Source organism: Bicyclus anynana, chromosome 10, assembly GCF_947172395.1.
Source record: "Bicyclus anynana chromosome 10, ilBicAnyn1.1, whole genome shotgun sequence".
Taxonomy (NCBI): domain Eukaryota; kingdom Metazoa; phylum Arthropoda; class Insecta; order Lepidoptera; family Nymphalidae; genus Bicyclus; species Bicyclus anynana.
Genome location: NC_069092.1, coordinates 8,405,645 through 8,431,008, shown reverse-complemented (window position 1 = coordinate 8,431,008; position 25,364 = coordinate 8,405,645). Strand labels below are relative to the sequence as shown.

Below are 25,364 nucleotides of genomic sequence, written 5' to 3'. Positions count from 1 at the left end.
GTATCCATCCGTGGCGAAAATTTTAGAAAAATTCCGTGAACAATTACCCGATTTTAAATGCGGCAACACTTCAATGAGAATACTACTGAAGGAGGTTGGGTTCCAGTATAAGAAAAATAGCGAAGGACGTAAATATTTAATGGAAAGAACTGATATTGTTTGTGCTAGAATGGACTTTTTAAGGAAATTGGATTTACTTAGAAGAACTAACGATCAGCGACCACGTTTCTATCTAGACGAAACATGGATTAATCAAAACCATGCAAGAAAGAGGATGTGGCTTGGAAGCAACGATGAAGGAGGTTTCAAGAATCAGCCTGTGGGAAAAGGCCAAAGATTAATAGTTTGCCATGCGGGTTCTGCAAGGACTGGCTTCGTTCCAGATGCGAAGCTAATATTTAAAGCGGTGAAATCAAAGGATGCTGATTACCACACAGAAATGGATGGCGAAACATATATGGCATGGTTTTCCGAATTCCTGAATCTACTTGAAGAGCCCTCAGTTATAATTGTCGATAACGCAAGCTATCATTCGATACAGTTGGAAAAGATACCCACAAGAAACACGAGGAAAGCTGAAATTCAAGAATGGTTGACAAAGAAAAAGATTCCATATTCCAGCAACGAAATTATTGAAGAATTAATAAGAAAAGTAAAAGCCAGTAACCCGCAGAAGGTCTACGCTTTAGACCATCTGGCAAATGAACGAGGTCATGAAGTAATAAGGCTCCCTCCATATCACTGTCAATATAACCCAATAGAATTAATTTGGGCACAAGTAAAGGGAGAAGTTGCGAAGAATAATAATACCTTCAAGATAGCAGATGTCGAAAATCACCTCCACCGAGCCATAGAAAATGTCACACGAGAAGACTGGGCCAAATGTGTTAGGCATGCCGAAGAACTTCAAAACAAAGATTTACAAAAAGCTCTAATTAGAGATCACGCGCCGCTTATAATAAATTTGGCAGAAGACGAAGATTCTGATGATGAAGACTCAGATGAAGATTAATTTTATTTAGTTAATAATTATATAATATGAAATATGTATTATATTAAATCAAATATTGTTAATTTTTTTAATTTTGTGAACAAGATACGATAATAAACTTTACTTATCGATAATATGTCTTTCATTGTTACACCCTTCACTAGACGGCTCCATAAGACCCATAAGTGCAAGCGAGATAGATATAGAGAAATGATTTATGGCCCTAAGACTCAGTTGTTAACGCGCGTACTATATAAAGAGGTAAAGTTTGTGGTGTTGTTAGGGGTAATCTCTGGATCTACTGAGACGATTTTGGAAATTCTTTTACCACTAGAAAGCCATGTTATTTGTGAGTGTCATAGGCTTTATTTTATCCCTGTATTCTCAAGGGAACTAAACCTTAAACGCGGGTGAAACAGCGGAGCGTCGTCTTTCGTCGCTTTTCATCAGTTTTTATTTCGACGTTAAATATTCATCAAATGAATCTAAACAAGTGCTCCGTAATACCGCGCAAATAAATAAAAACTTCATTGTTTTTGTTAAAGCAACAGAAGTTATTGACAAATGGCAACGATATTGTTTACCAATAACGCGTCGGACCGCGTTTAATGTTTGAAACCTTGACGCCGCATTCCTAAGCAGATGTCATAGTACCTACTTAGCGATCCGTTCTCGGTTCTTACTAATCACGTTACATGCGAACGTCATCGGATGAATCACGACCAAACTTATAATTCAGGCTCGGATGTACAGCACGTGCGAAATAACTTGAAACCTGGGTCGAATGACGTTAGTTTATGATATTCAGGGCAAAAAAGTGTCCGACGGAACTCTTGAGTTTCGGCTCTTCGTTGACTGTTCTTCGTTGTCGAAAAATTTTGTAAAAAGCGTTTTTTTTTAATTACCTATTCTAAAAACTTTTGTCAGATCAATGCGAGTCTTAATTTCTGACGTAGTTAAGAGTATACTCATTAATATTATTCCCCCCTGGTGTCGCCGTAGTGGTTCCGCAGGGAGCTATCGGCCCTAACTCAACATGAAAAAAAAAATATATATAAAGGGTATAATTTAATAAACTGCGTTGATAGCTGCCAAATGCATAGAAATCGGTTGATTTGGTCCAGATTAATCAAATTTCAAGTGAATTAAATAGAAGTCCTTTTAAATTTAACTACAAAATCTTGGTTTCTTACGTACGAAAAATTACCACATGCCAAAATTAGAGCCAGCTGTCAAGTTGATTCGCACAACTTATATGTGCCGAATAAAGGTGTAAGCAATCATTTCGCGTATTGTTTCGACTTGGGTGGCCCACTTTTCATTTTAACGATGATAATAAACTCTTCATCCGTACGGAACGACGCAACAAACGTCAAGTGGCCCATTTGGTATTAAAAATTGGGTTTATCGCAGCGAATAAAAGGCGTAGTGATGTGGCGCGACTTGTAAACCGGTCTCTTTTAGAATCAAATCGAATTGATTGTTACCCTTAAATGTGCTTCAGACGCCAGACTCCTAAATAACTACCTACTCTACACTACGAGTAAGTACAATACATATTGTGAATATGATGAATACATATTGTGAATATGGTGAATATGATGAAATTAGAATAGCCACCATAGTATATACGTGCGAGGGTTTCCGCTGCATAAATTCTATCATGGACAAGTTATAAATTTATCTATTAACAAAAATTACATCAGCCTACCCTCATCTAGATTTGTAAAGCTAAAGCCATTTTCTATATATTTTGTTTTGTATTTATATATATTTTTAATGAACATATATATTTTTTTTAAAGAATATTTGCCACATCTTTTTAAATATGACCAATATTCCCATTTCCCTCCAACTAGTCGCGAAAGACAGTGCTAAGTGTGGGTACGACAATAGACCAACGGGTTGGGGATCGAACCACCACCCTCGGTGATGAGTCCGACCGCTCTTACCGTTGAGCTAATGAGGCTATTGAATCTACTAAAACGCTATAATATATACGAGTTGCCACAGTCAATAATCACACTTAACATTATAAAGCCGAAAGTATGGGTGTGTATGTGTAAGTATGTTTGTTCCTCCTTTACGCTGCGGCTACTGAAGCGATTTGTGAAAAATTGAATTCTACGCGGACGAAGTCGCGGGCGTTCGCTAATAAATACATGAATGGTTGTCAATTGCGGGATGCAGTATCTCATATCATTAAACACTAATCCGCATTTATTCCGCTATCTGGACAGTAATCGAATAGAAGTAATGAAAGGACTCCGATAATGAAGACCATTACTGTGTTTACTCGACTCTTCACATCGCTAATTCACAACAGAAGTCGTTCCACGATATAGCGGTCCATGCAATTTAGTCTTTCAAGGAGTCTTGATAGCATACATTTAAGCTTTATGTAAAAAAAAAAAACTGCATTATAGTTTTTTTATGTGATAGGTTATTGAGCTCCTATGAATAAAGAATCTAGCTAATTGGGTTAACACTAGACAAGCGCTTACTTCTTGAAATTCGTGGTGTCACCTATCCTCATCAAAAGAATATTGAAAATTGAAATCTGTTCTTATATCTAATAATATCATAGAGAGGAAAGATTTGATTGTTTGTTTGTTGGCATTGAATATTCTCTGAAACTACTGGACCGATTTTATTGTTGGGAAGCTATTCTATCCCCAAGTGCTTTAGGCTATAATTTTATTATCCCCGTATTCAGACGAGAACGGGAACCATAGGCGTCTACTAGTCTATAATGAAGACAAATTTAGCTAAAAAATAATAGCGCTCAAGTTTTTGTCACTTTTCGGTATCGATTCTTCATCGCAATTTTTTTTCTATCAATTAAAGTAGCTGTTGGTCCTTCAACCAGCTGTTGGTACTACTACGTTAGATAGATTTCGTGATGAGTGACCTTTCGCTTTTTATACACATACATTTTTAATTATATTTAGAAGAAAAATAGAAGATGACACAAACACAATGTATGAATATGTTGACTTGCCAAGTTAAAATAATCTAGATATAAGCAACAATGTGGCAACAAAAATATAGCAGGTGCGATAAGAAGCGGCCCCTTGTGATTAGACTCTTATAGCCGGCACACCCTCAATGTTTATCACAGTATGTGCCATTCACCTACATTTCCTTAATATACTAGCAGACACACTGCGAATTCACCCGCGTAGTTCCCGTTCTCATAGAAAAATATAGCCTACTAGCGAACGCCTGCGACTTCGTCCGCGTGGAAATTTAGTTTTTCACAAATCCCTCGGGAACCGTGGATTTTCCGGGATTAAAAGTAACCAATGTGCTAATCCAGAATAAAATCTATTTCCATTGCAAATTTCAGCCAAATCGGTGCAGTTGTGGCAGCGTTAAAAAGTAACAAACATTCAAACATCCATACAAACTTTCGCGTTTATAATATTAGTAGAAAGTAGGATGACACTCAAAAATAACGTAGCTTTCAGTTGGTAATGGAATTTTAAAAATCGGTTATCCTCTGGTATAACACAAACTTTACCTCTTAGTAATACCAGTATAGGAATCAGGACAAGTGTGATTTTCAAACTAGTGAGAAGAGGGTCCCGTAATGTAAGTTGGTATGCACAAGATTTAGTGAATTGCTATATTATTCTAAGATCATGGACTTCTTTTATAGATTTTCCCACAGTCTAGAAGTAAAAGATGTACCTATAATTTAATGTATTTTTTATGAAATTGTAAATTTAGTAGTTACGAATTCTGGGGGGTTGGGATCAGATTTCAATTTAGTCGGTCTAGTAATTTGGACGAAAAAATATACTGTGACCGACGGACAGGCGGAGTGATCCTATAAGGGTCTCGTTTTTTTATTCGGACATAATATGGAACCCTGAAAATTGAGCTTGGGGCTGTTTGAAACTGTTTCTGGATCCACGCAAAATTGATTTGACCCGCAACTTCATTTTCTAGGATCACACTCACAACTAAGTATACCTATTATTGGTGAAACACTGTTACCTAATACATATGAACATCTGTGTACCTATCACTAAATTTAATGTTTCTTGCAAAAAAATTATTCTATCTCCGATTTTGTTTGATGGTATTAAATGAAAAGTTGGACCCTATTACAAAATGAAACCATCTTCAAAAGTAATACAGTGATTGTTTCGTATATGTACCAATCATCATAATAATAATTTATTTCAACAGAACAGTTTTAAACTGGTAGTTTAATAGAATATTCGCTAAGTAGGTACTAAGGCAAAAAATGTTCACTATGCAAACCCAGTATAAGATTAAACTATCCTAATTTACCATTATCAACCCATATTTGGCTCATTGCTGAGCTCGAGTCTTCTCTCAGAATGAGAGCGGTTAGGCCAAATAGTCCACCACGCTGGCCCACTTGGCACTTCAAATCTCATGAACTCATCATCAATGAACCTATTCTACTCATAATTAGTAACACGAAAATACATACCCGTTACACTTTTTGTACGCTACAATTTCGACAATAAAATACCACATGGCTATCGTTACTCCTAATAGCAAATATTATCGATCGTAGGATATCAATGGATCGGAAAAAATGATAATAATTAATCAGTTACGTAAAATAAAAGGGAAAAATGATAATAAATAATACTGTCAGACTAATAAAATGAGGTCAAATTACGAGTACAGCTCGTGCGATTAACTTGACACCAGCCTCGAATGATGTTTGTACTGTGTTTGTTTGGATGTGTTTGGCAACCAGGTGTCAAGTTAATGCGCACGGGTTACATTTACATTTATCCCCAACTAGCGGACGCCCGCGACTCCGTTCGCGTGAAATAACGTTATTTACAAATACCGCGGGAATCATGAATTCCTAAATAAAAGTAGCCATGTTCTTCTCCAGTATCCAATTTATCAAATCTATACACCAAATTTCATCAAAATCGCTTCAGCAGTAAAGCCGTAAAAAGGTGACAGACAGACAGACAGACTTATTTTCGCATTTGTAATACTAGTATGGATGGATTCCGTCCCGCCAAACTGTAAGCAAGCCAAAAAAGGAAAGGTCATCAGTATGAATAGGCTGTTTGCCTTGGCCAATTTTTTTCTTTTGTAGGCACTGTAAGAATAAAAGTTAAACAATTTATGAAATTTTAAATGCAACTGGCAACTCTGTCCTCAACTTTTCTCATATAATATTTATCGGCTCGGACCTCCCGACCATTCAACACAGTCCCCGAAGCTATAGAGCACCTCATCCGTTTTTGAAAAACTTTTTCAATGGACTGCTGAACCTAGTTGAACTGACCCTATTTTCAAGCTATTAAACTGCTTCTACACTATGCTTGTACACAGTTAAATCTACGAGTATATATTATGTGGGGTAATCTCTGAATCTACTGAATCGATTTTGAAAATTCTTTTACCACTAGAAAGCCGCGTTACTAGTGAGTGTTATAGGCTATATTTATTTTCGTATTCCCACAAATACGGGAAATACACGGGTGAAAACGCGGGGCGTGGAGCTAGTAATCCTAAAAAATAGAAGAGTAAGAATAAGGTAGGTACTAACGTTTATTTTAAACCCATTAAGACAGAGAGGACTAAACAGAGGGGAAAAATAAAGAGCCTAGCCATATTCGGACTTTATTGTTACATTATTAGATGGACGTCCTTAACCCTACACCATCGGTCACAAGTCTGGGGGATCTGCTCGGGTTTTTTGGATGGACGATGGACCCGGCAACCGCACGGTGAATCCTGAGATATTTCGTCTCTTATTTAATAGCACTTAATTAAACATTTAAAAATGTTAAATAAGTATACAGAATAATTAATTTTATCTCAATATCATAATCATTATCATTATTATCAACCCATATTCGGCTCACTGCTGAGCTCGAGTCTCCTCTCAAAATGAGAGAGGTTAGGCCAATAGGCTGGCCCAATGAGGATTGGCAGACTTCACACACGCAGAGAATTAAGAGTTGTCTGGTATGTAGGTTTCCTCACCATGTTTTTTTTTCACCGTTTGAGACACGTGATATTTAAGTTCTTACAATGCACCTAACTGAAAAGTTTGAGGTGCATGCCCCGGACCGGATTCGAACCCACACAATATGTTTGTGGGCAAATAATTTTTGTTTAGTTTTTAAAATGTGTGTCCTTTATCTCAATAACAAAGATAATGTCGCGGTTATACCATACTTATCGCAACTACTTAATGTGAACTAGGAAAAGACGAGCATCATAAACTGACTGAAGCGACGTCTTCAAAACTGCACCTATTGCATTTCTCGACTACAAAAGGAAGACCCCGTTTACACGGCATTGTCCTGCACGTTTTTTTTTACAGTATACGACCTAATAAATAGTGGCATATACATAGAACCGTAACACACATAACACATAGAACCGTTTTCACGGCGTTAAAACGTATGACTATTATTATTAACACTATACCTACATTTAAAAGTACTTGTTGTTATAATCCCCCCGAAACCCCGAAAATCTGTCTAACTGCTGACAGACCGACAAACGGTCAGCGAAGTCTCAGTAGGGTTCCGTTTTACCTAACCTTTCAGTACGGAACCCTAGAAACGTGCAAGAAATTGTCAAGTGGAAGGGTCGCTCCTCTATCAAAATATGACACAAGCTCACGATCATTGTGTTATGTAAAACATATCAATTTCCAGTGGCCGTGATAGACGCTGCGTGCTCGCACAATGTGACGGTCATCGGAAAACATTACGTGATAACTATCGACATAACGATGGTTACGTATACGTATTGGTATTATATTAAACGCCGTGTTATACGGAGGCACGGCTAACTAGGCGCGCAGTTAACAGTAAAGACAAAATTAAACTAAACGAAATATTACTTTGAACCTCAACTTCTTTTTTATTCTTTACAAGTTAGCAATTGACTACAATCTCACCTGATGGTAAGTCATGATGCAATCTGAGATGAAAGCGGGCTAACTTGTTAGGAGGAGGATGAAAACCCATATCCCTTTCGGTCTCTACACGACATCGCAAAATCGTTTGGTGGTACGTTATCAACTTATTTTAACGGCCTTCATAATACATGGCCAGGCTATCTTCTCTTCATAAGAGAACAGACATGGAGACATGGACTCACGACACTGCTCTTAAGCGTGTTGGCGGACTAGTTAATGTTGATATTAATGACCAGATACGGGACCGACGGACTTAACGCACTCTCCGAGGCACAAGGTGTAACACCACAAAATACTCAGCTCAGGGCTGACAAATTTTACTGAGAAATTCTCAGAACTAAGTAAAACTCAATATTTCGTATCCCGACCTGGTGTTCGAAGAATTTTTACTGTGAATTTCTTAGAAGAAAAAAAAGCTCAACTGCTCAATACGTAACCCGACCTAGTGTTCGAACCCAGGACCTCCTGATCCGAAGTAACTAGGCTAAATACCAGACTAACAAAGCAGTTAAATCACTAGCACTACAGGTTATTTTAATAATAGCCTGTAGTACTGTTTGTGCTTAAATGAATATGTAATCCATGTTTTTCATTTTAATTACTCTACTATGCAAATTGTAATTACACACATGCGCTTTCAAAGCTTTGTACAGTTTTCCAAGGTAATAACCACGATTAATCCAGTTTACAACTATAGTAGCATTTATATCACCTATCGGTCAGCAAACGAGAATAACATAAACGCAATAACTCGTACAGTTCTGTTAGTAAAACGCAATAAATCCACGACCTACTTGCAATATATTAGTCTTAGATATGCTTTATATAACAAACAATAAAAAAAAATACTGGCGTAAGCATCTCCTGCCCATAAAAGCTTGAGGAAACTGTGTACTTACTTCGGAAATTGTTTTGGCTACACAAATACTTCAGGACTTAGCTCGTTCTTTATTAACTCTTTATTATAATAAAACTAGACTAGAAATGTTTCTGTTGGAATTCCTTTGATATAGATCGCCAACATAGCTTTACAAATTCAAAATATGTGTTTTCTTTTCATTCATTTTATGAATGAAAAACATAAATCAAATCGGAGAGACTAAAATCGTTTAGTATTGACTTCTATAGAAAACAAATTCTAAAATCTAAATATAATATTGTAGGTAATCAGTTAGAGATGTTTTATTTTTGATTCGATATCGTGAAGTATAATACGAATAAACGATATATTATTACGTATTCTGTGGTAGGGACCATATATGTACCTAGTACCTACTTACATAATTACCAAGAAAGGTTCGCAGCGTGTAGTAACTTTCCACTCAACTTTCGCTCTCGTTACGAACTAAAACTTTGTACCGTAAACGTACTCGAACGTACTCTAAAAACTGAAAGCCCGTAAGTAATTATCCGATCTACTTAAAGTTTTCCGATTTAATGCCAACATTATGATCCTTGTTCCATTAAAACTCCATAATAAACTAGTCGATTCGAGGAAACTTTTCAGAAAAGTATCCGATGCTCAGGGCTATTCAGTAACGATGTTTTGTATAACTCGCAAGTGCGAGTTTTGGATTCACCTCTGTCTCTCTCTCTCTCTCTCTGTCTTTTTCTCTGTCTGACACGATACTATAGAAAGAGAAAGATGGAGGTGAATTCGAAACTAGCACTTGCGAGTTATACAAAACATCGTTACAGAATAACGCTACTTCTCCGAAATAAATATGTTTACAAGTTAAACATAATGAAATAAGGTATGCAGCCCCTGCGATAGAAAATGTTAACGTTGTTTTCATTTCAGAATTAAGAGCCTTGTAAATCAATGAAGTGACCAAACTTATAATTTTTTTTTTGTCAAACAATTCGATCGTCTGCGGCTTCGTTTGAAGCGAAACATGATCATTATCAACTCATATTCGGCTCACTGCTGAGCTCGAGTCTCCTCTCAGAATGAGAGGTGTTAGGCCAATACCACCACGCTCGCCCAATGCGGATTAGCAGACTTCCCACACGCAGAGAATTAAGATAATTCTCTGGTACGCAGGTTTCCTCACGATGTTTTTCCTTCACCGTTTGAGACACGTGATATTTAGTTTCTTAAAATGCACATAACTGAAAAGTTGTTGGTGCATGCCCCGGACCGGATTCGAACCCGCACCCTCCGGAATTTGAGGCAGAGGTCATATCCAATGGGCTATCACGGCTCTTCTGCTTCGCGGGCGTCCGTTAGACAGTAATATGTTTGTTGTTTTGTTGTGTACAGCTAATGAGTATAATTCCTCACCTCCCAAAATCGCTGGGTAAACTCGTGAGGGACATATCATTGAGGCCGAGGACTGTGAGTGCTCGCAGCTGGCTGAACCCCGCCGGCAGCCGCGGTATGGGGTTGCTACTGAAGTCGGCGATCTGCAGCGCTCGCAGCTTTTTGATGTCTTCTGGTATGTCGGGAATGTCTGAAAAAGATAATTCAGATAAATAACCGACTATCTAAAAATATAAAAATCTGCAAGCTAATTCATTAACATTGATAAGTGTTAGTTGACATATACGAAATTGAGACCATTCGTGGATCTCATACAGTAAGTAGATGACACTTCTCAGTTATTTTAATAGGTTGTTAATAAAGACCAAATTAGTGAATAGGTCAGCTGGTCCTCCCCCAATATTTAATCGCGATTTTAGTATCTCTATATGAAATATATCTGGCGAAATTATACTTCCGTGTCAGCTAGTAGGTATATTTTACAACAACGGCGGAATACAAACAAATTGCAAATTAATTAGGCGTATAAAGTACGAGTAAGCATACACTTAGAAATCTGTCTCTAATCTAGCTTACTTCTACCTATCTGCATTGTTTTTCTTTATTTAAAAAGTACGGTAAAAATTACAAGAAAATGAGGCGTAACAACTATACCTCGGATTCACAAGAGCAACAGGGTAGCGCATTGTAGAATGAGTACCTTGAATGCTTTGCTAAGTGTTAAATAAAAGTGATGTTATGCACTTAACATGAAGTTGGCCATAAGTTTCTCAGTCGATAGTCGAGAAAATATAATAAAATCTTGTGTGGTCGTTAAACTTAAAAAGCTATAAAATATCTTTTATGGCTGAAATAATAGTATTTGCTACTTCAATATTAGACTAATTAAAAACAATTTGCAGTAGAGCGCTGCGAAATTGTCCTCCTTCCATGATAAGTACACTATTAAGGATGTTCACTATACAATAATAAGTAATAACACACCCAAAAAACTTGTGCTAGCCACCCGCCATCCAATAAGCCCTCATGCCAACAGCGCAAACGGCTTAACATCCGATAAAACTGATCGTGTCTTGGTTCATACACACGATCAGTTTTATCGGACCGTGGGTTGCTCGCATTAGAGATGATAGAATGGCCGCAAAGCGTAAACAACCGCCGTAACCCACTTTTTTAATTAAATATAAGCTGTAACTAAATATTTCCTGGTTCAATGAACAAAATCCACTGTTCCATTGTTGGGTTCTCATTAGTTAATTGTTTTGTCATTTCGTTTCGGTCGGATTTGTGAATGGTTAAAGATTGTGACGGTCTCTGTTGATTTATACAAATTGCCATCAGGGCAGAATAAAATATTCCTATTGCACAGTGAAGTAGGAATATTCCTACTTTATAGCGAAGGAGGAATATTTTATTTATGTTTATTTGAGAGCGAGACGATTGCTATTAATATTTAAAATTTGTTTGTACTAAAAGATTTTACGTTATCATTATCCTTGGTATATGGAAGGCATTTATTTTCCTGTCTCTAAATAGTTACAGATTTAGGCATTAGGCACTGTGATCCTTAAGTTACATTATTCATTCGGAATAGAATAAATGTAACTTTTAACAGCCGAGTGGCGCAGTAGGTAGTCACCCTGCCTTCTGCATTCAAAGATGTGGGTTCACGACTGGAAAATGTTTATGTGATGAGCATGGTATACCTTAGTACGCATTACATAAGCTAAGGCTAAGATTAAGTTATTGGACATTATCTTAGTATAATAATAAGATATTATAAGTTTAGGTTAAAGTTAAATTACTAATTAGTCACATAAGTAGGCTAGATCGTAATTTTATGAAGTACCAAATTGGTACTTTACAACAGAGAAAAAAAAATAATAATAACATAAGCTAGGTAATTACTAAATAGCGATATGTGTGTCTTATTCAAATATATATAGCTATAGCTAAACTAATATTATATAGAGCTAAGATTTGATTTCTTGATTATTTGTTACTATTTAACACAAAAACTACACGACCGATTTTAAAAAAATCTTTCAGCATTTAGAAAGCTATATCTTCGCTGAGTGACATAAGCTATATTAATTTATCCCCGTATTCCCACGGGAACAAGAACTACTCGGATGAAATCGCGGGACGGCTGCATGTCTATTTTATTTTTTGAACAAATTAAAATTAACACTCAACAAACAATAATCTAGATACGTGTAAATTGTTCGCAGGACTAGCCTTTGAAAAGCATAAAAGCTAAAACCAGTTCTTAATAAGTACAAGATGATTTTGTAACACTAAAGGCATTGAATAACCAAATATGGTGACCTCTTCAACATTTCGGTCCACGACTTTAACGTGTTTTGTGCGACACTGTATTGTATTGTATGACATTCGTATTGTATATACGTAGGTACAATGTACAGTAATAATTCTACATCTGATCTTTAGTAGGTACCTACCTAACTTAAGGTATCAAAATCAGAGAATCAGAGAATTAAATTCTCACGCCTTCACGTGAATAATGTTATACTGCGCAATTTGTTAGCATTATAAAAACCAAAGAAGACTTCAAGCTGCTACGATGAATCGAAAAAATCTGACAAGCACCTACTGCACATAGGTACCTACTTATTAAAATATACCATATAGTAAGTAATCAACAAAAGTAAATTGTCGAAATTTATTTGTTATTCCTTTTTTTTTCATCATTATATCCTAACATTCAACGTCTCATTAGTTTAACGGTCAAGGGGCGGACTCAACACCGACCGGTCGTGGTCCAATCCCCGCCCGATGGACTATTACTGTACTCTCTTCGGAGTAGTTGGAAGGGAATGGAAAAATTGGTCGTATTTAAAAGATTGGTGAATATTCTATTTAAAAAACTATCCCAGCAGATTAAAACATACTTGTCAGCCATAACAATCAATAAAAGATCTTTTTAACAAAAACAATTGAACCTACTACAAAATCACAAAAACTAAAAAGCGAAAATTAACATCGTATGTGATACCTTCTGATCACTTTGAAGCCGGTGTCAAGCCAGTAACGTATTAATTAAAGCCGTTTCTGAAAGAACCACGGAATAGAACTGTCTTTTAATCCTAAAAGTTTATGATTAGTTAATTCATCACTGTGGTGGCACCGCCTTCAAAGTGATCAGAAGGTATTGTTTTTAATGTGTCCTAGCATTTAATTTTGATAAAAATCAGTTCAGTAATTTTATGTTAAAATTAAAACAAATAAATGGCCCGTACTGAAAATTAAATGGGACCAATCTGGAAGTATACTCTTTCAAACAAAAAAATATTTTTTAAAATTGTTGACGAAATGACGAAGTTATGCGTTAACAAACATTATAAAAAAAACATACACGTCGAATTGAGAACTCCTCCTTTTTTAAAAGGTCAGAATGTATAATATTCTGTAATTATTTACATTTTTTAAAACCGAACAGTTATTGTTTCGAATTGAGAAATTTAATTGGCATCGTAGGTAACAACAATTGATTGAGTGTTATGTTGCATGAACAATTCCGTGGAACAGGAGTTGTTGAATCAATTAAGAAGCAAAGTATTTTAGGCTGCCCGTTGAAACGATCCAATTGCGGTGATTACTGCGCTTATTGGTAGCACGAGTGCCCGGCGAGGCATACAAACGCCGCCTCTGGAATAATTAATTGGCACATACACGTAATAAACCAGGATCCGGGGGACGCTTTTTTAAAATTAACTTTTTTGTTGGATTTAGGTGGCAATGGCGTTTGGATTCGTCCGTTTAAAAATCATTTAGTCACTACTTATGATAGAGTTGGTGAATCAATTTAGACGCATAGTATTTTAAGCTGCCCGTTGAAACGATCCAATTGCGGTGATTACTGCGCTTATTGGTAGCACGTGTGCCCGGCGAGGCTTCTAAACGCCGCCTCTGGAATAATTAATTGGCACATAATAGACCAGGATCCCGGTGACACTTTAAAAATTGACTTCTGTAGAGAATATTCTTGAAGGATCTCAAAGGACTATCTGTCGGATCTTTAGCGATATTCTGTAATAATGTCTAACAACTCGACAGCGTGAGTCTCGAATTCATCTGTCTCTCTCTAAAACGATACGATAAACAGAAAGAAATACAGAAAACTTGGAAACTCACACGACGATGATTTTTGAAAACATCTTTACTGTATATTGGGTGATGTCTTTAACTCGTTCGTTTTTAGCAAAAAAAAAAGAAATCAATTCGTCACTATTTATAATGCACTTCCACAAGTAAAACTTGCTTTTATTCAATAATTGACTAGCACAAACCTCGCGGTTTCAACCGTTTAGTTCCCGTTTACGTTAGAATGTGGGGATAAAACGTAGCCTATGTTACTCGGCGAAATGGTAAAAGAATCTTTAGAATTGGTCGAGTACTTCTGATTTTTATCGTAATAAACAAACAAAAAGTTTTTTCATCATCATCATCATTATCAACCCATATTCGGCTCACTGCTGAGCTCCAGTCTCCTTTCAGAATGAGAGGGGTTAGGCCAATAGTCCACCACGCTGGCCCAATGCGGATTGGCAGACTTCACACACGCAGAGACTTATGAAAATTCTCTGGTATGCAGATTTCCTCACGATGTTTACCTTCACCGTTTGAGACGCGTGATATTTAATTTCTTAAAATGCACACAACTGAAAAGTTGGAGGTGCATGCACCGGACCGGATTCGAACCAACACCCTTCGGAATCGGAGGCAGAGGTCATATCCGCTGAGCTATCACGGCTCATAAAAAAAAAAGAAGTTTTTTATTTGTTTGAAAAAACAGCAGCTGGTTAGCAACAATTCGGATGTTATTGAAATAATTTGGAAAAAGGGGAGGTCATCAAAAATTCTTACATACTTGTAGCTAACAGGGGTAATACTTAATACAGCATTTTTTTACAAAATAATGGATAATTTTCGTTTAAACACAAAAGTTGAGCGGCCCAAGACGAAGTTACTCACTGAAAAAATTGCTTGATAATAATCAAGTGTAAAAATGTTCCCCGGATCCTGGACTATAAACATTGCGGTTCACAAAATAATTTACAATTGTTCGCCGTTTCAAAATGTTAAATCTAAACATTGTAGCGTCTGGGAACAAGGTCATACTGAACGCAATATTTCACGAACGCTGCCTCCACGGCGCAGCGGTGTGCCACGTGGCCTTTAACTGGGAGTTCCAGAGTTCAATTCAAGGAACAAACAAACAAACCATCAACAAACGATATTTCATTTTTAAATTTTAACGTGTGTTTTACGCCTACAGTAGGTATAACATTGTAGCCTAGACTAAAGTAAATTACAAAGAGATTTTTATTTTTCTTAGAATCGTATAGACTCCGTAACTACAGTTTTTAAAAATTCTTTCACAAATGGAAAGCTATATTAGCAGAGAGCAACATAATAGCACTTTATACTTATTTCTACTACACGGGTGAAACCTTCGGTTCATTAGTCTTATAAAATTATATAAAATTACTAAAAGGAATAGCGCACTTTTTAGCGCACAACCGTAATATCTTAATGGATTTCCGTGTTTAATCTTCGCGAATAAAAGATTCAAGGTAGATTCAAAAATTAAATCAATACAGTTGTGCATTTCAGCGTGATTCAATTTTAAATCGAGATACTATCTAAGATTAAAGTACAGTTAACAGAATACAATCCGATTTCATACGGTACGGAGGGGACGGTTAAGATGCGGAACTACCGACCGGGGACCGAGAGATTATTATTGGTCAAGTTATCAAGTCGAGTCGTCAATCATTATACTGAACTTAAATATTGGATAGAAGCAGGCGTTACTTTGCGGAAGTTCATCATGAATATATAATAATTTATTTATTTTGCTATTGTCCGCAAAAAGCCGGTGAACCCATGTGACAACGTCACCCAGGTCCGACAAAAGACGTTGTATTGTTGTTGTACACGTTGTAGAGTCAACATCTCCTGAGGATGCTCCGGTTTCGGGGTGAAGCGTACGTAGAGAGTATTTTGTCGGACCTGGGTGACGTTGTCGCATGGGTTCGTCGGCTTTTCGCGGATGATAGCAAAATAAATAAAATTATTATATAAACTTATACTTAGATTATTTTTCTCCGGCTCCATAAAGGAACCGCAGCGACGTCACCGGGGGTTTTGGGCGAGCGCAGAAGCATTGCCTGAAGAGACCCGAAGGCTGAAAGAGGACGGAACGACTCTCTAAGAGCGTCTCCTGCGAGCCTCGGACCTAAGCTTATGGAAGGCCGTTTTGGAAGAGTGTTCGGGCGCCCCCAAGATAGCGAGTTAGAAAACCCACGTCCGAGTGACGTTAGATATCAGGAACCTCGTCTTCACCGGTGAAGATTTTTATCAATGTTTTATTAACAGTAACAGTCTAAAATATGAAATTCTTTTAGTTTTATAATTCAAAGCAATCAGGCTTAGGCTTAGTCCACGGACTAGGTAAAGTTTAAACAGTTCCTTTACTAGGTTAGGTAACATTACAACGCACGTGAAAATAGCACGTACTGATATATAGTACTTATCAAATACACGTTTACCTACATATTGATATTTGTTATCAATTCGTTACGCAATAATACAAAACGTGATAATCCGTTCTGTTCACATCTAAATCACAATATCAACCAAAATTTTGATAAAACAATTAATTAATCCAACCCAAATAAACTACACAAGCAAATTAAACAATAAGTTAATTTCTATTTACGAATCAACAGTTAGGTAGTTAACTTCATTTACGGCATTGTGCTCTTAGTTAAAAATACATTATGAACTGGTTTTCTAATTCCACGATAGTTATTAACGGCGGTGCGGCCGGGTATCCGGTTTTTGCGGGCATTCCAACGAGCGTGGCGTCATCAATTATTTGTCAAAGTAGGGCAGATATTATCTATGGGGGAATAGCAAACAATCAACGATATGCCTCTGAACTGGCTCGATTAAAACGAAAGCGGGAGTAAATGGGTCAGCCTCCGTCAAAAGATTCATAGAGATCTTTAATTACTGCCGACCTCTTTAAAAATATACAAGAAGCTCTGAGCACACTACTCGGATAAGTGGGAGATACCGGCATCGCTTCCTGTCGAGAGGTTTAAGCCTGATCTAACGGGCAAAGAGAGAATGCTTAATGATTTAGTACATATCCCCATATTATACGTACAAACCTGGATTAATAAAATACGATATATTATAATTTATAACTAATCCTAGGGTTAACGCTTTAAAATTGAAATGTTTCAGCAGAACAATCAAGTAAAACATGAGATCGCATATAACCGTTACTTTATTCTTAGCATCTAAAAAAATTTAGATGCTAAGAATAAAGTAGCAGAGTAATTAATTATTTTCATTAAAAGTTTACTCTAAACCAGTGACGTAGCGTGGGTTTTCGCCACCCGGGGCCGACTGAAAATTTGCCAACCTCCCCTATTTCAATTATTACTTTAAAGTTAAAATATTTTACTCAATGTTCCTGATTTACATCGTACAACTTGTTCAAAATCAAGATAAACTACCACTGCTTCGGAAGGAATACAAATCTATGAGAAGAAATGGCCAATCGAGTGAACATTACCTACGTTAACGTTGAAGAGGCATATTTTTGTGATAGATTTTTTCTAATGAGTTTTACGAGACATTTGGATTTTTCCAAACTTTTTATTTTCAATAGCCAAAATAGTGGCGGTTGCCGCCGCCGGTTCTCCGTTGAAAACAATAATTAGTAATTAATTCCCTAGATATAGAATTTTAAAGTATGCGCACGTTTTACGCCGTGACGTCATCAAACAACATTTGCTCGCCCGATATAGGCAATTTCGTACTTCTGCCTTACCTACTGACGATTAAATGGTTAGAATTGAAAAATTCTTTTTGTCTTGAAAAGCCCGTTCAAATGAGTTTGCGTACCTGGTAACATTATCCATTACCCCCTTGCCCCCACACCAATACGCCACTGCTCTAATCCAGTGCCTACGTAAATATACATCTACTATCGTGTTGTATAAAGTTTGTTACGTCTATCTATCACGATTTACTTCACCTGTTGAATGTTTATAAAACGGATAGTTTATCCAGTCATTTTTTAGCCTGTGCTGTTAAAAATGGGTTTCGCTTACGTTATACGGTCGGCAAGTGTGTCTATTTTGGGTAAGGTATGCCCAGCTACGATGAATCTGTCTTTAAGTGCATCGCTTTTGTTTATGCGAAGGGTGAATGGCTTTTCAAAGAAATAGGAAACAAGTTGCTACGGATGCGGCGGTGGGCTTTGAAATCACTGTAAAAGCAAATTGAAAGTTCCGTTTCCATTTCTAGTGAGTGACGTATTGCTTTTTATGTGTAGGGTAGCGCTGTAGGTCCCAAATAAATATTAAACTTTTAAGTATCACATCACACTATATTATAAAGGCGAAAGTTTGTGTGTATGTTTGTTACTCCTTTGTGCTGCGGCTACTGAAGCGGCTTTGGCTATAATTTGGATTTTACACGTAGGCTACTTTTCACCGCGAAAAAATCCATGGTTCCGGCTGGATTTGTGAAAAACCGAATTCCACGCGAACGAAGTCGCGGGCGTCTGCTTGTAATCTATAGCCTGTGCACCATGTTATTGACTAAGGCCTACCTTAGTCAATAATGCCATCATTATAATTATGTCAGTAATGCCTACATTACCTATACATACCACTTGTATAAAATGGGATACTTCTCGAGTTCGTAATGAGTCCTAAAGGTAGGCAGAGTCGGTGGACTTTTATGAAGTGAAATTGAATGGGTATGTTTATGTAAGTATCTTCAAAGTCTATAGCGAATTGGGATCTTCTAGGCAAGCGGGCTTATAAGACACTAGCTGGCGCCGCCCGGTTACTCCCGCGTGGTTCCCGTCCACGTAGGAATACGGGGATAATATATAGCCTATAGCCTTCCTCGATAAATAGGCTATCTAACACTAAATGAGTGTTTCAAATCGGACCAGTAGTAGTAGTAGGACCTGAGATTAGCGCGTTCAATCAAACAAACAAACAAACTCTTCAACTTAATAGTATAGATTAAAATTGTCATGCCATACAATACATTGAATAGATAGCTTTAACTATAGGTGCTAGAAAGTTCACCGGGTCAGCAAGTATGAAATATATGGCGCACCACAGGCGGTACTGACGAAGGGCCGCGCCTTGAAAAATATAGCATTCTATGTTGTTATGCGCGAACCTACTCGTAGGTAATTGACTCGCCTAGTCTAGAACAACCGCGGTAATGTCCTTAAGTTGTAGAATATGATTAAAAATCATAAAAAAATATTATCTATACTAATATTATAAAGAGGAAAACTTTGTTTGCATGTTTGTTTGATTGTAATGAATAGGCTCAAAAACTACGTGACCCATTTTAAAAATTCGAAATCTACATTACTTACTACATCCACAAGTAACATAGGCTAAATTTTATTTTGAAAAATAAAATAGGGTTCCGTAAGATATTTGGGTTTTTCGGACATAAGGTGTAAAAAATCAACCAGAAAAGTAGGGTAGGTGTAGGTAGGAGTAGGATAGGGGTAGGGGTAGTCTAGGGGTAGGATAGGGGTAGTTGAAAGTTTACATCGAGTTTCACGCTGACGAAGTCGCGGGCGTCGGCTAGTTTTATATAAAAATAGAAAATCTGTGTAAGGCGGCTTATATAAATTAATTGTAAATGCTTACTACTATTTCTTAGCGCATATCTCTATTTATTGTAAGCCAGTTATTGATATTATTTTTTTTATTATTTTTAAAACTAAGAAAGACCACGTTAATGTCAGCCACTGACGATCAAGTAATCGTCCCATAAAACTGATCGTGTGTTAGTCACGATGGACATGATGTCATGCACATCGCGACCAAGACACGATCAGTTTTATTGGTTTTTATAGATAACTTTATCGTCAGTGGCTGACATAAGCCGTCTGTCGCGGTCATTATCATTAATATCTGATAATGATTGTAAATGAATTACATTATCATTCCAAGCTCGCCAACCCGCATTAAAGCAGCATGGTGTGTATAAATATACCTACTTGCAGTCAAACCAGTTAGGTACATTCGGAAATCCGACAAGTAGGATATGAGGACAAGATAACATTTATTATATCATCATGAATAACTAGGACAAAATCTGCATATTGAATATCTTGTATGTCTTGTACATATTTGATTAGATTGCTTTGGATAGATCAGGATAGAGAACTTAGGATAAACAACACAATTATGTTGTCTCATATCGACCCGCTATATTAACTATGTAAAGCGGGTTTACATGGAAAAGCTCAGTGAATAAATGGTACCTAACTAGCTCAAGTGAGTGCATTGTTTGATTTCATGTATTAATGAATGAATGAATAAAGATTTTTCATTTCATGTTTGATTTTTCAATTTTCTTTTTATCACGTAATTTTCTGTACCTATTTAAAATTTTCTTTTGCAAAATTGTTCGTTTAGATGGACATTGGAACTTGCAACTAACATTTGATATTATTTAACATTTTAAAGACCCAGGTGCTAAAATGACCAAGCACTAGAAAACGCAGTGTTTGTCGACCTCACCAGGTGGACTGACGACATCAAGCGAGTCGCAGGGATTCGCTGGATGCAAGCGGCCCAGGATCATGATGTTTGGAAGTGGACCTATGACCTGTAGTGAAAGTCCATCGGCTGATATAATGATGATGAATGATAATGATTTGACTATTAACCCAACTTATTAAAATAAATCCTAATCTTAAACCAAGTAATTAAGCGAATCGCAGAATTAAGTATTTTGCCCAAGTTTATGACTATAAACTAAGAGTAATTATTATTACCTACTAGTTATTTTTATTCTTAGTAATAATAACGTTAAATAAAGCCAGGGAATACAATTAGCTAAGTAATTATAAATTTGATTAGCATTTTTCCTGCTATAATGGGAACTTTCACAAATATCCAATGTAAAACAACAAAGTCCATTTAACTACACGGGCAACTTTACACGACTCTACACTGAACCGTTACCAGTCGCAAAATAACTGTATAACAGTACTGGAGTTACTTCAAATTAAATATTCACTGAGAGCATTATTAAACCGGTAGGTATGCAAGTGTATTTAGTTTACTAATTTGCCGTGATAGCCTAGTGGATATGACCTCTGACTCCTTTTCACCAAGATATAATTTTGTAAAATAAACATATTCAATTCTACATCAAAGAAAATAAACGAATTTTACAGTTCAATAAACATAACATTTTGAACAGTTAAAAGATTTTTTTTCCGTACATTAAAACCTACATCTCGAAAAGGCTTATTGGCTATTGCTCAAAAATCAAACGGTAGGAAAACATCTTTAAGTAACTGCAAAAAGTTCCAATAATACACGCAAATTTACGCAAGTGTAAATAAAAGCTGGTACGTAAATAGGTGTAATTACTGCGGAGAATACAATTGAGCCTAATCAATTGAAGGAGGTTAGGAATATCCTCAAGCAGATTGACAATTGAAGCAAGCAGCAAGCAATACAAATAGCAGACGGTCTCATAATATCCGTTACAGTAACACAAACAACCGCTGCATCAAGTGACGAGGAATTCGAAGGAAATTACTTAATTTCCACCATACCTTCCCATCACATTTGGCCCTAGTTTGTTTTGATAACATAGAAGTAGTATAAACATTGTGTCGTCCAAGACAAGGGCCAGCCAGCCATGTAGCCACAAACGCTAACGCTTCAAAAACTGAAAATGAATGGGACTGACAGTCCGATCGATAACTTGATCACGTGACCTGTCTATAACGGATGTCATTCCCGTACATTTTTTAATTTTCGATTGTAGAAAGAGAATCGACGTGCCACATGGCTATAGGCTAAGGTCCCCGTTTCTTACGTCACCTGTAGGCCGTAGATGCGCACTACGACATATCACTAGAAGAGCCTAAGAACAAACGTCGACCAATAGCGATGAAATCAAAAATATCGCTCTCTTACCTCCCATCGCAGCTAAAGATAAAGAGTGATATTTTCGATTCGCCGCTATTGGTATTCTCGACAATTGTAATATAGTAATACTCATTGATGCAATGAGAACCATATATATTTTATCTAATATATAAAATTCTCGTGTCGCGGTGTTCGAACTTGAACTCCTCCGAAACGGCTCGACCGATTTTTGTGATCCTTAGCGTGATTGTCGGCCAGGGTGGAGAATCGGCCAACATCTATTTTTCATCCCCCTAAATGTTAAGGGTAGTCCACCCCTAAATTTTTTTTTTTATTTTTTAGGCAAAATTTTTTGTTTTTATTTTTTTATGACACAGCATACAAAAATACATACAACCCTAAATTTTCACCCCTCTACGATCAACCCCTATTTTTTATTTGTTAATTATAAACTTTAATTTTTTGGCAAAAACCCTAATAGCCCTTTTCTTTTTCCCATACAAATGATTTGTAACTAAAACGTAGTCAATTTGAGCTTTATTGTTATTGTATAAAGTTCATATTAATAATAATTAGAAAACGGGGTAGGGGTAGGGTAGTGGTAGGGTAGGGTAGGGGTAGGGTAGTGGTAGGGTAGGGGTAGGGTAGGGTAGGGGTAGGGTTGGGGTAGGGTAGGGGTAGGGTTGGGGTAGGGTAGGGTAGGAGTAGGGTAGGAGTAGGGTAGGGGTAGGGTAGGGGTAGGGTAGGGTAGGTGTAGGGTAGGGGTAGGGTAGGGGTAGGGTAGGGGTAGTTGAAAGTTTACATCGAGTTTCACGCGGACGAAGTCGCGGGCATCCGCTAGTCAACATATAAATTTTATCAACATACCTATTTTCTAAGCTTTATATGGGGAAATGATTGCTTAAAACATTAAAAGCCGGGATACGTTTACTCATAATAATAGTAATAATTGATTGATTGATGACGGACAGACACGGTGAAACTGCAAGAGGTTCCTTGTCGTCTACGGAACCTTAACAAGTAAGCTTTCGATGGACCATAAATGGGTTAGTAAATAAAGTCTCGCGTGGCCTGCGGAGTGGAATTCCATTATAGATAGCGTTATTGGGTTGTTTGAAAACACAAAAGCCATGAGTAAACCCTCATTCGCACAAGAGTTTTTTAAACAGACATTAAAAAAGCATTCAAATACAACAAATACATTACCAAGTCTACGTTCACACGACAGCGTTTTTAAAACACGACGCTTTTGTTCGAGCAGTGTTGCATTTTCAATTTTGGGCGTTGGAAATAGACCTTCATTTAACTACATACTATATTTGAACGTTTTTTTAACGTACGTTAAAAAAACTCTCGTGCAAATGAGGGCTAAGTCTGTGCCGACCCGCCGCCCGTGTTAATCGATACAACGTCACTCGGGGATACAACGGATACATATAATATAGCCTTAGGATACATATTGGCTAATGGTACACAACTGACCCAACAGCACACAATGTATTGGAGTAAGAACAATCATAAAAGAATAGTCAATCGTCCAATTAATTATTTGTAAGAAGCACATAATTACATGCTTAACTATAAGTAAACTTATAAATAAGCAAAAACTAATTACACACAAGACTTCTTCGGGAATTCTCAAATCTTGCGGGATTCATGTATCTTCTGGGATAAAAAGTAACCTATGTTATGTTCCAAGGTCAAATGTATCTGTTATACCTACATCAAAAATTTTCTAAATCCTCCAAATTCAATTTAACCGTCAAAAGGTAACAAACTTACAGACATATAATATATTTACTTTCACATTTATAATATTAGTATGGAAGTATGGATAAAGATAGTTTGGATGCGAAAGTGAGTTAGTTTGTTATGCTGTCACGTCTAAAGCCCCAAATCGATTTTGAGAATTCTTTCACCAATGGAAAGCTACATTATCGGCGAGTTACATAGGCTATATTTTTATCCCCATGTTCTCACATAAGCGGGTGAAACCGCAGGACGTCCGCTAGTTTTAAACATTTATTCCAAGAATCTAATAATAAAACCGTACCTATATTGAGAGCTTTTACGTAATCATCGAACGTTTAATAATACCACTTGTAACGCTACTAAGTTGGAAATATTGGAAAATTGGTGAAATAGACACCCCCGTCCGCTTGACTGCGAGTGGAATCCCTATTACGCGTTATTAAATTGTTTGCATCACAAAAGCCATGGGCAAGTGGACGGTTCCGATCCAGCGCGCACCGTAATGGATCCCCGAGTCCCGGCCTCCGGGATACAATGGATAGCCTCCGGGTGGTATTTATTAGCTAACTCTTTATTTACGTTTCTAACTATAAAAAGATTACTACTAGTCTTAGGTTATAGTATATATTTACATGTACAACTTAATGTAAAATCCTATACAATGAACAAATGTAAAAGTTTGCACATGTCTGAGTATTTATCTTTAAAATTATGGCCATCCGTCACGCAATAACTAATATACAGATTTTGATAAAAATGTTTGTTTTGGGTTCCGTAGCTTAAAAGGAAAAAACAGAACCCAGAAAGAATTTTCTTGGCCGTTTATCTGTCTGTTCGTCCATCTGTCTGTCAAGATTCTTTTAACTACAATCATGCGTGGTGGAAAGCAAAGATGAGGTCCAAGTTAAAGCGCATATGCCTAGAAGATACCTAACATTGACAAACTGGTTACTTTTTATACCGATTTTTGATAATTTCTAAGCTTAATTTCAGAAATTTAAGTTAATTTGAGTATTTCACGGTCACATAGAGTAAAAAAATATGAATTCACAAAGTCGACCTTTACAATTTTAAAAGGTGCCACTCAGCAATTAATATGTATTCCTTAAATCAGCGTTAATCATCTACGAAATCAAGTAGAGATTTTTAAACAATTACTTATAATTACAGGTAATCAGAAATCTGAAACTACCTTACCTTAAATTATCTTAAAAGGAATCTTAGTATGAGCCAAGAAATCGCGCGAAAAAATAAATCTTTGAAGTTTTAAACGTCTTAATTAAGAACTCTCAAGCCGGTTAATTGCCTTCTCGTCAGAGGGGGATAGTTTGTTTGTAGAGTCAATGATTGGCCCGAGCTATTCAGCGCTGCAAAACCGTCTAGCCGACAATATTTTTTATAATATCGAACAAATCCTCTTACAAATAAGATTTA

General features: G+C 36.8%; 1 protein-coding gene across 12 annotated transcripts in view; it reads right to left on the bottom strand.

Annotated features, from left to right (window-relative positions):
• Positions 1-25,364, bottom strand: part of LOC112042935 (protein lap4) — a 136,079-nt gene that overhangs the window by 82,672 nt on the left and 28,043 nt on the right. For all 12 annotated transcript variants that reach the window (XM_052883873.1, XM_052883876.1, XM_052883874.1 and 9 more), the window contains exon 3: positions 10,222-10,390. In XM_052883873.1, the coding sequence (XP_052739833.1) occupies positions 10,222-10,390 (169 nt within the window). The remainder of the gene's footprint in view (positions 1-10,221; positions 10,391-25,364) is intronic.